Source organism: Leptonychotes weddellii, chromosome 12 (assembly GCF_054177405.1).
Source record: "Leptonychotes weddellii isolate Sample4059 chromosome 12, ASM5417740v2, whole genome shotgun sequence".
In the NCBI taxonomy this organism is placed as follows: Eukaryota; Metazoa; Chordata; class Mammalia; order Carnivora; family Phocidae; genus Leptonychotes; species Leptonychotes weddellii.
This window is the reverse complement of record NC_138380.1, coordinates 65,109,049-65,124,081: the sequence shown is the minus strand read 5'-3', so window position 1 is coordinate 65,124,081 and position 15,033 is coordinate 65,109,049. Positions and strand designations below refer to the sequence as shown.

Genomic DNA, 15,033 nt, shown 5'->3' with positions numbered 1-15,033 from the left:
CAGTAGCTTAACCAACAGCCACCGAGGCACCCTGAATTGTTATTTATTTCACTAGCATACTCATTAAGTAGAGCAATCGGAAGGAAGTTAGAGATGTTAAGTTTAGCAAATGTCCTTTGGAACTTGTATGGGTTTTTTTCCTGTTCTATCTAACATGCGTGTTATTTAAGCATTCCTTTTAAGTAATAGAAAATATCAAAATATATTAGTATTCTACTGAAATAACATATCAGTGATAAGTCATTAGCTTTTGCAGATTTTATACCTGATAACAGATTCTTTCCTTTCTTAGAAATAATTTGTATTTTACCCTCATAAGTCTACTTATGTAAAGATCTGAAATGGCATTTATTTCTTAGCATAGGGCAGAGATAGAAGGACTTTAATTTTCAAATTCTCCCTTTATATATTTATAATTTTGAGTATTAATGTACAGTCTTACCTGAATACTAGGCAATTAACTAACATTATCAAGATTCTATAAATATATAATTTGCTTTACAAAGTATGATTCTTTCCATTTAATAGGCTTTTTTCTCCTAGCTACCCAGAAGTATAAATTCCTGTAGTCATATTAAAATATTAACATGACTTTCTATGTATTTAAAACTTGTAAGAAATATCTTAGTAAGACTTGGCATTTTTTGAGGAAAGTGATATAAATAACAGTCTTTTCACTAATAATTTATAATATTTATAAATTTATAAATATTTAGGATATATACTAACATGATGTATCTTTCATTCCCAGAAAATCTTTTTTTTTACTGTCTCAAGAACATAAAATGATAGTTCCTAAAAAAGTTTTCCTATTTGTTGAAAGAACATGAGTCATTTCTACACCCTTTTATCTGATAAGCAGTCATTCCAGAAAAAGCTTCATAAGAATGTATAAGTGCTTTGAACTTGGCTGTATTTTTTGAAAATAATGTGTTTTTAAATGTTTTCCACTGCCGTTCAGACAAGTACTAAGCCTGTTCATACCAGTGAAGAAAGTGGATTTTTTTGTCAACTTGAGGCTCTTAGAGCTGAATCATCAGCTATCAAAGAAGAACTTGCCAATTATAAAGAGAAAGCAGAAAAGCTTCAAGAAGAGCTTTTGGTAAAATAAGTAACATTCCTCCTATTTCACTTATTTATACATATCTTAATTTCATTTCAAAGTATATTCTCTTCTATAAAAACAAACCAAAAAGCTGGAAAAAAAAATTTGTGGCTTTGATGAAAAGTTAATATAAATTTCTTTACTAGCATGTTCTTGCTTAGTTTTCCTTGAATCTTTTATAGAAAGATGCTTTTAGTCTCTAGTCTGTTAATGAACAAGGAGAAAGATGTTAAAGAGAACTCTATATCCCATGAATACCAAAAGAGGCTGATAAAATAATTTCACTTTTATGGCAATCTGTGACTATACATACATACAAATATATATGGAATCTATGAGTGTTTCTGAAATATATTTCCTATTATTCTGAGGAAAATGAACATATTAGCATGCATATTCTCTCCTCTCTACCCTAAATTCTATATTTAATATTTTAATTGAATGTTCTGCTGTTCTCTTCATTATGTTCTAGGTAAAAGAAACAAATATGGCATCTCTCCAGAAAGATTTAAGCCAAGTTAGGAATCAGCTCACGGAAGCAAAAGAGAAATTATCCTCCTTCTTAGAAAAAGAAGATAAGACTGAGGTACAGGAAAACAGAAAAGTGTGCATATTAGAGCCAGTTCCCACTAAAGTGGGTAAAAGTCTGGCATCCCAGACAGAGGGGACTCTCAAGGTCAATAGCAGCAGTCAGACTCCACAAGTTTTTGTTAGAAATGCAGGAATCCAAATTGATTTACAGAGTGAGTGTTCCTCAGAAGAAGTCACTGAAATAATCAGTCAGTTTACTGAAAAAGTTGAGCAGATGCAAGAACTACATGCTGCTGAAATTTTGGATATGGAATCCAGACATATTTCAGAAACTGAAACTTTAAAGAGGGAGCATTATGTTGCTGTTCAGTTACTGACGGAGGAATGTGGTACCTTGAAGGCAGTGATACAGTGTCTGAGATCTAAAGAGGTACTTGGTTTTCATAATATGTGTTTTTTCAATGTTGTGCTTTTCCCCCCAAATTCTTTGTTTTTAACAGAAAAAGGAATTTGGGTAGTCTCTTCCTTATGATAAAATTGCAGTTTTAAATCTTTCCATTGTGTGGTCAGATAATGACTTTCCACAAAGTTCCTCTGCAGATTTGGAACACTATATTATTCCTTAACTCATGAATGTCTTTTTATGGTAATATCCATTAGGAAAAAAATGAAGACTTTTAAACCATGGATAGTTCCATTTATTGTAAAACGTGTGGCAGATTTAATTGAGTTTCTCATTTGTTTTTTGACAGCATTATAAAAGAACAAAACTATTCATTGGGCCCTATTTTTATTTTTATTAAGGCAAAAAATGTTATGTATTCTTTTGTTTTCTCTAATTAGGGATCCTCAGTTCCTGAATTAACACATTCTGATGCTTACCAAACTAGAGAAATATGTTCCAGTGGTAAGTTATATAAATTTCTGACCTTTTTGTAGTACTTACTTAAAAAGTATTTGTTTCTTTTTAGTAGTCAGTGATGGTTTTCTTTATTTTAGATTCTGGATCAGACTGGGGTCAAGGAATTTATCTTACACAAAGTCAGGGGTTTGACACAGCATCAGAAGACCGAGGAGATGAAGGGGAAGGTTCAACAGATTCATTTCCAAAGAAAATAAAGGTACTGAAAGACAAAATATCTTTTAGTGAAACTTAGCCAGTGTGGTTTCTTTTTTTTTAAAGATTTTATTTATTTATTTATTAGAGAGCGAGCGAGAGAGAAACAGCATGAGAGAGGAGAGGGTCAGAGGGAGAAGCAGGCTCCCCGCTGAGCCGGGAACCCGATGTGGGACTCGATCCCAGGACCCCGGGATCATGACCTGAGCCGAAGGCAGTCGCTTAACCGACTGAGCCACCCAGGCGCCCGCCAGTGTGGTTTCTATATTGAACATGGCAGTTTATTAGAACTTACGTAGTAAGATTCTCCTCAGAGAGAAAACATAACATTCTCTGAGGAGAATCTTACATAGCAAGAAGGAATCTTGGGGATCTGTTTAGTGTTATTCCTGTATTTTGCAGATAATAAAGTACAATATATTTAATAATTTTTTGTCTAAAGATTTTTAAAAATAGTTTTTATTCCTGGTATTTTTGAGTGCTAAAATTATTAAAGCAATCTCAAGAACTAGAATTTATCTCTTATTTTTTTGGCCAAATTTGTGGTTAATCATTAAATCCAAGAAGAGCCCATTAGATAAATAGAAGGAACTTATAGGTGAGAGCTACACAGAGTCATAGACTGTCTTCTGGATTGGCTTACCGCACCATAAGAAGGCAGCCAGTAATGGTAGCCTGGTGTTTTCTTCTTGCAGTGGCTCTTCTACGTCAATCTAGCTAGATATAGCTACCTTACTTAAAATTTGTTTCTTTGTATGTCTGTCTTTGAAGAAGTTGTCAGAATTCTGGCCTTTGGGTTTTCATTTCTAGGGATTACTGAGAGCTGTCCATAATGAAGGCATGCAGGTGCTTTCCCTCACTGAGTCTCCCTATAGTGATGGAGAGGACCATTCTGTTCAGCAAGTGTCAGAATCTTGGCTAGAAGAAAGAAGAGCTTATCTCAGTACAATCTCATCTCTTAAGGATTTAATTACCAAAATGCAAGTGCAAAGAGATGCCGAGGTACTCAATATTGTGCATCTTAATAGTTTTATATAATTTTTATTAATAGTAAGGCACTTTACAGATTCAGTTGTCTTTTATGATGTAATTACACATGAATTACTATGTATCATTTAAATGCAACAAGCCACACACTTGAAAGCAAATCCATACTTTACTTTTGGGTTCTACTATTCATTTTGGTTGGTAGATAAATACCATTTTTAGAATTTTTTAAAACATGCTTATTTGAAAACTAACTTTTGTTTTTTTATACTCTGCTAGGTTTATGATGGTTCCCAGTCTCATGAGAGCCCCCCAGACTGGCGAGGTGAACTCCTGCTTGCTCTTCAGCAAGTTTTCTTAAAGGAGCGCAGTGTTTTACTAGCTGCATTTCAGACTGAGCTGACAGCTCTAGGTACTAGAGATGCAGTTGGATTATTAAACTGTTTGGAACAGAGAATACAAGAACAGGTATCAAAATAAAACTTTGAAACAAAGAATGCTTTTTAATAGTAATAAGCAAGTGAGTTATTGATTACTTTTGGAGAAGGTCTGAAAGTTAAAATTTTAACAGGAGCCACTAAGAATATTAGAAGAAAATTATTACCTTAAATGTTTTATCTTATGTTAGAAAATAAGCAGGACTGAAAATTAAGGAGCTATTCATCCAACTTAGGAAGTTAGAAAAGAGAAACAGAGTAAGCCCAAAGAAAGTAGAAGTAAGCTATGGTCAGTTCTTGTTGTCTGCCATAGTTAGATTCTGTGAAGTTGCTGTGGATGCTGAGCCACTGCTACTAGGGAAAATACACGGGTAGGTTCCTGTGAACCCCTGGTTATGACATTTGTCAACCAATCAATACATAATTCTGTTTTGTATGTGTTTGTTTAAAGATACCTTTTTTACTAGGTATTTCTGATTCATTAACGTTGAACTCATGGCCAAGAGTACTATGTAACTCACACCTAAATGAAATTTATCACATATGGTCTCTGCATAAAATACAGCCTTCTTGTGATGAGTAACACTAGGTAGTTCTTCATCTCTGTGCTTAGGGACCAATCTAAACAGCAAAGTCACCAATAAAGAGCATAAAAGTGCAAAAAAACACAGCACTGAATAGATGGCAAAAAGGAGACCGTTTGTAGTATAAGAGATGAAAGAAAACAGCAGAACGGCACCTAGTTCCACTTCAGCTGCTACACTCAGCTGGCAGCTTAAGTATTTTGCCCCTCTTGGCATGTTTACAAATGACTGTCAGAGCACCTCAAGTGTTGATTTGGGGTTACAGATAAATTTTAGTGAATAGGCAGATTTGTAGATACGCAATCCACAATTAATGAAGTTCAACTGTAATAAAGAAAAATGAAGTTAGTGAAATGTGGTATGTTGGTACAACAGAGAAGATAAAAACAAGAGTTTCTTCTTTGAAAGGATAATAAACTTTTCTGGAGAATCGGTTAAGGAAAAAGGTAAAGCACATTTTTATAAAAGTTAGGAATGAAAATGGGATCATAACTGAAGATAACAGATATAAAATAATAGAATATTATGAATAATTTTATATAAATTCAAAAACTTGGGTGAAATGGACAGATTTCTAGAAAAATAATCACTTCTCCAAATTCATTCAGGAAGAAATAGAAAACCTGAAAAGTCCTATAACTAGTAAAAAAAAAAAAAAGAAAAAGAAAAATCAAATTCATAGTTAAAAGACTACTAACAACACTTAGTGCCCAGATCTTCATTTTTAACTACATTCTCCATTAAAGGGAGCTAGGACTCCTTAGAGAAATGGTTGATTCCTGGGCTGGAGCAGAGGGACATACAAGATGAACCTGGAATATCTTGTTTTGCTGACAAAGACTTGCTCAGAGAATGAAAGGGAGATGTCAAAAGATCACAGAAGCCAACTTGAAGGAGTTCCCAGCGTCCACATTTAGGACAATTGGAACATCATACTAAATAATGGTAGTGACAGATTATAAACCAAAGAGTAAAATAAGAACTCATGAATTCATACTAATATAAATAAATGCATAAAAATTCTTTCTTACAATAGAATGCCAGAGAGTAGATAGAAGAAATGATGAAGCTAGATCACCCTTTATTAAGCATTATAGTAATAACTCAAGCAATAACTATATAGTGGAAAACCTTAGAGATACCAGTGATCATAATTAATATCACCAGTAATAGAACAAACTAGATATCATGTACTTCCTGATATGAAGTACACTACCTCACTTTTGTGCGTAACTAAAATCTACTCACAAGCATATATTAGACCAAAACAAATTGAGGCCACCATGTATCTATCAGAATGGCCAAAATAAAAATTAGGGAAATACCAAGTGCTGTTGAGGATGCAGAGACATACATTGCTGATATGAATGTAAAATGGGAGAGTCACTCTGGAAAATGAACTGGCATTTTCTTATAGAGTTAAATATACACTTACCATATGACCTAGGAGTCACACTCTCATAGGTATTTATCAGAAATGAAAACTTAGGTCTCCGTAAAAATCTGTACAAGAATATACATAGCAGTTTCATTTGTAATACTCCAAAACTGGAAACAACCCAATGTCTTTTGACAAGTAAATGGATGAACAAATTAAAGTACATCCATACAGTGAAATACTACTTAGCAGTTAGAAAGGAACGGACTATTGATACCCTAAACTTCTTATATGTTATATAACATTTGAAATGACAAAATTACAGTGATAGTGAACAGATCAGTGGTTATCAGGGGTTATGGCTGGGGAAAGGATGTGACTACAAAGGAGTTTCTTTTTTTTTTTTTTTTTTAAAGATTTTATTTATTTATTTGAGACAGAATGAGAGAGAGAGCACATGAGAGGGGGGGAGGGTCAGAGGCAGAAGCAGGCTCCCTGCCGAGCAGGGAGCCCGATGCAGGACTCGATCCAGGGACTCCAGGATCATGACCTGAGCCGAAGGCAGTCGCTTAACCAACTGAGCCACCCAGGCGCCCACAAAGGAGTTTCTTTGTGTTGATGAAACAGTTCTGTATCCTGATTATGGTCATGGTGACTCAGACCTACACATGTGATAAAATTTCATAGTACTATACACCAGGAAAATGAATGAATGTGTGTAAAAACTAATGAAATTTCAGTAAGCCTTGTGATTTAAATAGAATCGTACCAATGTCTAAACCTAGTTTTGATAATGTACTATAGTTATGTAAGATGTGATTATCAGAGAATACTGGCTGAAGGGCAAATGGGAACTAATAAGTTTTGTACATAAAATAATAGTATCGTAGTAGATTAATTTCTACTTTTGATAATTGTACTGTGGTTTGTAAGGGAATGTTCTTGTTTTTAGGAAATATACACTACAGTTTTTAGGGGTAAAGGAGCATCTGTCTGCCACTTATTTTCACACATTTTGGAAAAGAAAAATAATGATGTATATGTGTGTAGATACATACACACGGAGATAGAGAGTGGTAAAGCAAATGTGGCTAACATTTAGAGAATTTGGATGAATGAAATAATGGGGATTCCTTGCACAAATTTTGGAGCTTTTCTATAGGTGAAATTATGTCAAAATATGAAATAAAAAACAGTTTAAAAAAATTTACCCACAAGAATTACACTAAGTTCAAATGGTTTTACAGGTGACGTCTAGCATACATTCAAGGAATCACTAATTCCAGTCTTAAACATATGCTTCCCATTGTTGGATGACTGGGGGAATGCCTTGTGGTTTTTTTAAGAAGCTAATATAACCCTGTTATCAAAGTCAGACAAAGATAATGCAAGAAAGAAAACTTATGGGCCTGTTTTATTCATGAACATAGATGCAGAATTCCTAAACAAAATATTAAACCAAATCCATGTATATTTTTTAGAGACACAGTCACCTTACACTTATCCAGGAATGCAAAGGTAGCATACCATTAAAAATAACTTGTGACTCGTTATTTTAACAAAGGGAAAATAAAACAAAGAAAAGCCTATTATCAGATAACTTCACTGGTGAATTCTACCAGATGTTTAAAAAATTAATACCAGTCTTTCACAAACTCTTTTAAGAGAAGGGAACACTTCCCAACCCATTCTATAAGGCCAATATTGCCCTGATTCTTTTTTTTTTAATATTTATTTATTTGAGAGAGAGAGAGAAAGCACGTGTGAGCAGAGGGAGAGGAAGGGAGAGAATCTCAAGCAGACTCCATGCTGAGCTCGGAGCCTGACAAGTGGCTCAATCTCACAACCCTGCGATCATGACCTGAACCGAAATTAAGAGTCAGACACTTAACCGACTGAGCCACCCAGGCCTCATTATTGCTGATTCTTAAACCACACAAAGACAGCATAAGGAAAGGAGCTACTGACCAAATATCCAATGAGAATAAAACAACCACTGGAAAAATGAACAAATGATAAAAATAGGTGCACAAAAAAAGTATCCGATAAATATATGAAAAGATAAATGTACTGTATACTTCATACTATGAAATACTATATAACATTGAAAATGATTGTGAAATAGAGCTGTATGTGTCAACCCAGATGGTTCACCAACATGAAATTCACTTAAATTCATTAAATGAGGGTGGCTGAGTAGCTCAGATGGTTGGGCGTCTGCCTTCGGCTCATGTCATGATCCCAGGGTCCTGGGATCAAGTCCCGCTTCGGGCTCCCTGCTTAGCAGGGAGCCTGCTTCTCCCTCTGCCTCTCTCTCTGTCTCTTATGAATAAATAAATCTTAAAAAAAAAATTAATTAAATGAAAAAGGCAAATTACACTAAGGTGAATACACCGTATGATGCCATTTATATAAAGTTTTAAAACATGCAAAACAGTACTGTATTTGCTTAGGATACATGTGTATATATGACATAATATACAGAGCACATGAAAATAACACCAAACTTAGAAGTTGAGTGTTGAGTATTTCTCAAGCAGGTGGTGCAGAGGAGGTGTTCAGGGAGATGTATAGAGCTGATAGGTGCTATTTCTTAAGCTCTGTACATGAGTGTTTATTATAGTCTTATTTTGTATGTGTGAAAATTTTCAAAGTAAATATGAAGATTAATAATTAAAAAGTAAATCCTAATGAACAGGAAGAGAAAATTAACATCTATCCAAAATTTCAGCATGTATGTTCCATTTTTTTTTCAGACTTCCTGATTGTTAATATTACTGTCTTTACAACTCTCTTCACTTGATTTTTTGCTTTGCATTATTACAGAGTATTGAATATCAAGCAGCTATGGAATGCCTCCAGAAAGCAGACAGAAGGAGTTTGTTATCTGAAATTCAAGCACTGCATGCTCAAATGAATGGTAGGAAAATGGCTCTGAAAAGAGAACAAGAAAATGATCAACCAGGCCAAGGTATGCTGTACGTCAGGCTCACATGGTGGCAGCAAATAGGTTGAAATATTTCACTCTGTTTCCCTTCTTTGTATTATTATTCATTTAAAACACATTTTCTTTTAGTCACGTTTTCTTCTCATTCTCCTATAATGGAAATAATCTACATTAATGACTCTGGGAATTAAAGGATTGTCCAGTTGGTTTTTAAACAGATATATTTAATTTAAAATGAACAGTATTGCTTTGATCAGGCTGTTTAAAACAAGCCCATTAAGTTCATTATCTTTTTTTGTTTTGAAGTTCTTTGTGAGGATAACCACCTAAAAGAAAAAGAAATCTACAATGAAAGTAACTATTTCTTTTTTAATCCTTTTCTTATTGTAAACTATAATATACATAGAGAAGAGTGCAAAATGCAAAAATATACAGTATAACAAATCTTTAAGTGAATATTTGTGGAAACTTTACACATGTCAAGTACCTCAGAAGCTCCTCCCAAACACACTACACTGTGGCGACCTAGAGGTAACCATTATCCTGATTATTCTTTAGTTTGACTACCTATTTGTGTATTCCTAAACCATGTAAGTTTGAAGTTTACCTGCTTTTGAACTTTGTTATTCTGTATATATTTGTATCTTGCTTCTTCTACCTCTCCATAATATTTTTTTAAGTTACTGCATTTATCTCCAGTTCATTTGCTTTTATTACTGTATAGAATTCCCACAATTTATATATCCATTCTGTGGTTGAATATTTTGGGTTATTTCTATTTTTTAGCTATTACAACCACTGCTGTTCTGCACATTTTTATACTGTGTTATACTATGTTGCTGCTGCATACATACATGAGTTTTCTGGGTATATATACCCCCAGGGGTGGAATTGCTGAGTCATAGAATACATCATTTCACATTTATTTTGTAATCCAGAGTGGTCCTATCAATTCGTATGCTTACTAGCAGAGTATGAGAGTCCTGTTGCTTCACTTACTTGTCAATAGTTGACATTGTCAGACCTTTGTTGCCAATCTGGTTGATACGCAGTAGATTGTTATTGTGGTTTTAATTGTGTAATTTTAATGTAATTTCTCTAATTACTGAAGTGGTTTCATTCTTTGTCATATGATTATTGGCTAGCTGGATTTTTGCCTTTGTGGTATGCTCATTCTTGTATTTTCCCCACTTTTTGGTAGGGATGTCTGTTATAATAAATTGAGTTCCAGATGGAAATCAGTAGGGATTAAAGTACAATCTAATTTTCATCACATCTAGTGAAGAGACATTCTGGTCTTCAGTTTTGTTTGATATAATGGTAGAAACACCTATGCTTTTACAAATTTTGGGAAAGTTACACCATAGTCTCACATTTGTCATTGAACAACTAAAAAATTTAAATATTTTAAAATATCTCAGAGAAAAGAGGTGTAATTAGATCACAAGTATATCTTATATTTAGATGTAAGATTAATTGAAGATTATTTTTAGAGAATTGATTAGTATTATTTTACTTTGTTATTGTTAAATAGAACCCCATTGAAAATATATAGATACATATTTATATTTTTCGATCCTTAGCTTCTTCTAAGAAATAGTTTTAAAAGCTTAAACTAACTTGGGCGCCTCGGTGGCGCAGTGGGTTGTGCATCCAACTCTTGGTTTCGTCTCAGGTCATGATCTCAGGGTCCTGAGATAGAGTCCACGCTCAGCACAATCTGCTTGGGATTCTCCCTCCTTCTCCCCCTCTGCCCCTCATGCTTGTGCTCTCTCTAAAATACATAAATCTTAAAAAAAAAAAAAAAAAAAGCTTAAACTGACATGATTGTCTTCTAAAGCCAAAGTTATTCCTTTTTCTTAACATCAGTGAATTGTAATATAAAGTGATGAACTTTGATAAAATTTTTTAAGTTGAAAACACATTCAAGGTAGAATGGAGAAACAAAAGAATAGAGTAAAAATTACTCCCTTGGAATCTCCTGAATCCTAAAATAACAGCTGTTATTATCTGCAGACCTTTATTAATATGCCATATGTATACAAGTTTATATTTTTTGCAAAAGCAGGCTCCTGATGCATATTTCATAACATTTTTTTCATTTATTATACTTAGGGATTCAAATATTTTCATTTGTTTTCATTGTAACAGACCTATAGCAGGGGTTTGGTTTGTGTTTAAAGAACAAACCACGATCGAAGCTTCTAGGACAGTAAAGTTCCTAGGGACTGTCTGCGAAGGAATGCTAAACAAAACCAGCAAGCCGTGCTCAGCACTGTAGTCATGGTTACATGCCAGATTCCTGCAAGTGGTTTGTGTGGCTGTCAAAAATCTTTGGCATTTTTTAGCGGGAGCTCTTGAAATTCTGCTTGAGCAAATACACACTTCTATATATAGTATTTGTGAACACCTGAAGTTTCTTTTAGTTCATGTCTTGCATTGATTAAATATTCTGTTAAACTGTTATCATCCTTATGTATTTATAGTTCTGAAATCTTGACCATTAGCACTATGAGGAAAGTATTCATGATACGTATTTATATAAATTGCCAACTTTGGGACTGTGATCTCTTCACATTTGCTTTGTAGTAATCTCCTAAATTAAAAATCAGTTCTCATCAATAAAATATTTATAAACCAAATATGAGTTGCAAGATCATAATTTAAGTATTAATAATTTTCCATTTAGAACTCTTGGAGTATAATATGCAGCAGAAGCAGTCTCAGATGCTGGAGATGCAAGTGGAGCTCAGCAGTGTGAAAGACAGAGCAGCAGAACTGCAGGAACAACTGAGTTCTGAGAAAATGGTGGTTGCTGAACTGAAGAGTGAACTTGCACAAACTAAATTGGAACTAGAAACAACACTCAAGGCACAACATAAGCACCTAAAGGAATTAGAGACCTTCAGGTATGTCAGGCTTCCTTATAAACCTATTTGGGTGAAGGAAGTGAAGGAATTTTGTCACAGACATTGTGCAGATCTTATAACAGCATGACATTATACATAATGTGTAAATAACTTGAAACTTTGTTATTTATAGGAAAAATTACAGTGGAAAGGAAAAACTCCAAATTTTTCCAAATGATAAATTCATGATTAGGTATTGGCATATTCTCTACTGTGGGTTCAGTTCTATTGGAGACTTATTGTTGTATAAGATATATAATTTTGACTTCTATTTTACCACCAAGTAATTTGAAGTGATATTTATGATCTCAATAGAATTTGTGGTTCATCTACCTAAAATATACAAAATGTTTTAAAATACAATGCTTGTGAAAAGGATAAATTGTTGGTATAAATAGTGAGATATTCTGCTTGCCAAGGACACATTACAAAGACAGTCATTCTTTATTTTGAACAGTGGTTATTCCCATGTTCAGTAAAAGATAAAGGAAAATTTTTATTAATGTTATTTTGTAAAAATAAATTGTTTACAGTGCTAAATAATAGTTAATAGTGGCATTGCTAGAAACGGTTAATTTGAAATAAACCACAGTCAGAAATCTTTAATCTTTACATGGCTTATATTTTCCTATTAACTAGTTTATAATATACCTCCACTTTTCAGTGGAAGCTCTCTCTTTCTCTCAGTATAAACTCGGTTAAAGTAATTTTATGAAAGTTCGATTGTCTCTGATTTAGGTTGGAAGTTAAAGATAAAACCGATGAAGTACATTTGCTTAATGACACATTAGCAAGTGAACAGAAAAAATCCAGAGAGCTGCAGTGGGCTTTGGAGAAGGAGAAAGCCAAACTAGGACGCAGTGAAGAGCGGGATAAAGAAGAACTTGAGGTATTGTTACCTTTGTCTTTACATGTCTGTGGAATATCCAGAACAACAGAAGAGGGAGAGTCTCAAGACTTTCCTCTTTCTAAAATGTCAGGCTTAGACTCTTTATGAGGTACAGTAAGTTGTTCACTGTATATGGAATACTATTATGTTATCTAAACATTATCTATCTAGGAAATGCTAATGGTGTGATGCAGTTTTGTTTGGCTACATCCAGGGGTGCATACAGACTGTTCTGCTACGGTGTGTGTTTGGGGAATTTGAGTTCGTGCATATACAATTTGATAAATAGGGCATCCATTTCAGTTTAACTCAAAGTAGTCTTGGTTCTTGTTTTCTCCTAGGGAAGGGGAACAGTGACACCTCTTTGGCAGCAGGAGCCCTCACTGTTACATTTTTAAAAAATTGAAATGAGTCCCTTCATTCTGGGCTCTGTTCCAAAGAGGCACAGCCCAGCCTTGCACAGCTCACAGCTCAGGGCGGGTTGTACTGCACCCACAGTGCCCACATTAGTGGTAGCCCCACTGGCTCAGAGCTCTTGTTCCATCCACACATGGTGCTCCCTAGCTGTATGCTAAAAAACTAAGTAGCTGGCATTTCTGCCCTATTAAATTTTGTTTTGTTTTGTTGGGTTTTTTTTTTTTGAATGTCCATCTTGGTAGCCTCCAGGCATAGTGAGCTCTCTGCCTGGCAAGGACATGATATCCCCTCGGGTACTGATTACTATTTTTTATCGTTACAAATCTGTATAAGTTTTGAGTAGTTTGTCCCTAACCCTGCTTTTCCCCAGAAGCCCTATTATTTTCAGTATGCGACATTGAACAACATGAGGCTTTTCAGGAGCTCCTGTCACATTATATTGGAATATTTGTATTTTTAAAAGTCATTATTTCTAGAAGGAATATACCCTGCTTCATATTCCTTGAGTAGGTATGATTAATGTTTGGAGAGAAAGTATCATTTAGCTTATCTATCTTTTGTTTATAGTCTTTGATGAAAATCATCTGGCTATCCAAATAATTATGCTTTAACCACTGAAAGTTTAAGTTAATAAACTGGATAATCAATTCTATTATCAAATACTACCAACTTAGTATTAATAAAGTAGAATTATAGTATACTTACAAAGAATTCTTAATATTAACAAATTCTTAAATTCAACTTTCTTCTACAAGGATTTGAAATTTTCACTTGAGGGTCAGAAACAAAGGAATATCCAGCTAAATCTACTGTTGGAACAACAGAAACAACTACTAAATGAATCACAGGAGAAAATAGAATCGCAAAGAGCGCTACATGATGCCCAGTTGTCAGAAGAACGAGGTCGAAACTTAGAGCTTCAGGTACTTCTTGAATCTGAGAAAGTTCGAATACGGGAAATGAGTAGTACCCTGGATAGGGAGCGGGAATTGCATGCTCACTTGCAGAGCAATGATGATAGTGGGCAGCCTCGGCCCTCCCTACCCTCTGAGGACCTCCTTAAAGAGCTACAGAAACAGCTAGAGGAGAAACACAGTCGCATAGTAGAATTGTTAAATGAGACCGAGAAATATAAACTGGATTCTGTGCAAACAAGACAGCAAATGGAAAAGGATAGGCAGGTTCACAGGAAGACGTTGCAGACAGAACAAGAGGCCAACACTGAGGGACAGAAAAAAATGCATGAGCTCCAGTCCAAAGTGGAAGATCTTCAGCGCCAGCTGGAAGAGAAAAGGCAGCAGGTTTATAAGTTAGACCTTGAAGGAAAGCGACTGCAGGGAATTATGCAGGAATTCCAGAAGCAAGAACTAGAACGAGAAGAAAAACGAGAAAGTAGAAGAATTCTCTATCAGAATCTTAATGAGGTAAATTAACACTGTTTTAATATATTTTTTAAAAGAACACTACAGCCCTTTGAACATATAATTTTGATAGTGTACTAAATTATTTAAATAGTTAAAAACAGGGTGCCTGGGTGGCTCAGTTGGTTAAGCGTCTGCCTTCAGCTCAGGTCGTGATCCCAGGGTCCTGGGATGGAGTCCCGTGTCAGGCTCCTTGCTCGGCGGGGAGCCTGCTTCTCCCTCTGCCCCTCCTCCCACTCATTCTCTCAGTCTCTCTCTCTCTCAAATAAAATCTTTTTTTTTTTTTTAAAGATTTTATTTATTTATTTGAG

General features: G+C 34.7%; 1 protein-coding gene across 1 annotated transcript in view; it reads left to right on the top strand.

The window, feature by feature from the left end:
• The window catches only part of AKAP9 (A-kinase anchoring protein 9), a 190,330-nt gene that overhangs the window by 158,532 nt on the left and 16,765 nt on the right, over positions 1-15,033 (top strand). The window contains exons 32-41 of the mRNA XM_081799698.1: positions 962-1,102; positions 1,578-2,066; positions 2,480-2,543; positions 2,636-2,757; positions 3,564-3,755; positions 4,020-4,208; positions 8,966-9,110; positions 11,776-11,995; positions 12,734-12,884; positions 14,057-14,725. Of these exons, the coding sequence (XP_081655824.1) occupies positions 962-1,102; positions 1,578-2,066; positions 2,480-2,543; positions 2,636-2,757; positions 3,564-3,755; positions 4,020-4,208; positions 8,966-9,110; positions 11,776-11,995; positions 12,734-12,884; positions 14,057-14,725 (2,382 nt within the window). The remainder of the gene's footprint in view (positions 1-961; positions 1,103-1,577; positions 2,067-2,479; positions 2,544-2,635; positions 2,758-3,563; positions 3,756-4,019; positions 4,209-8,965; positions 9,111-11,775; positions 11,996-12,733; positions 12,885-14,056; positions 14,726-15,033) is intronic.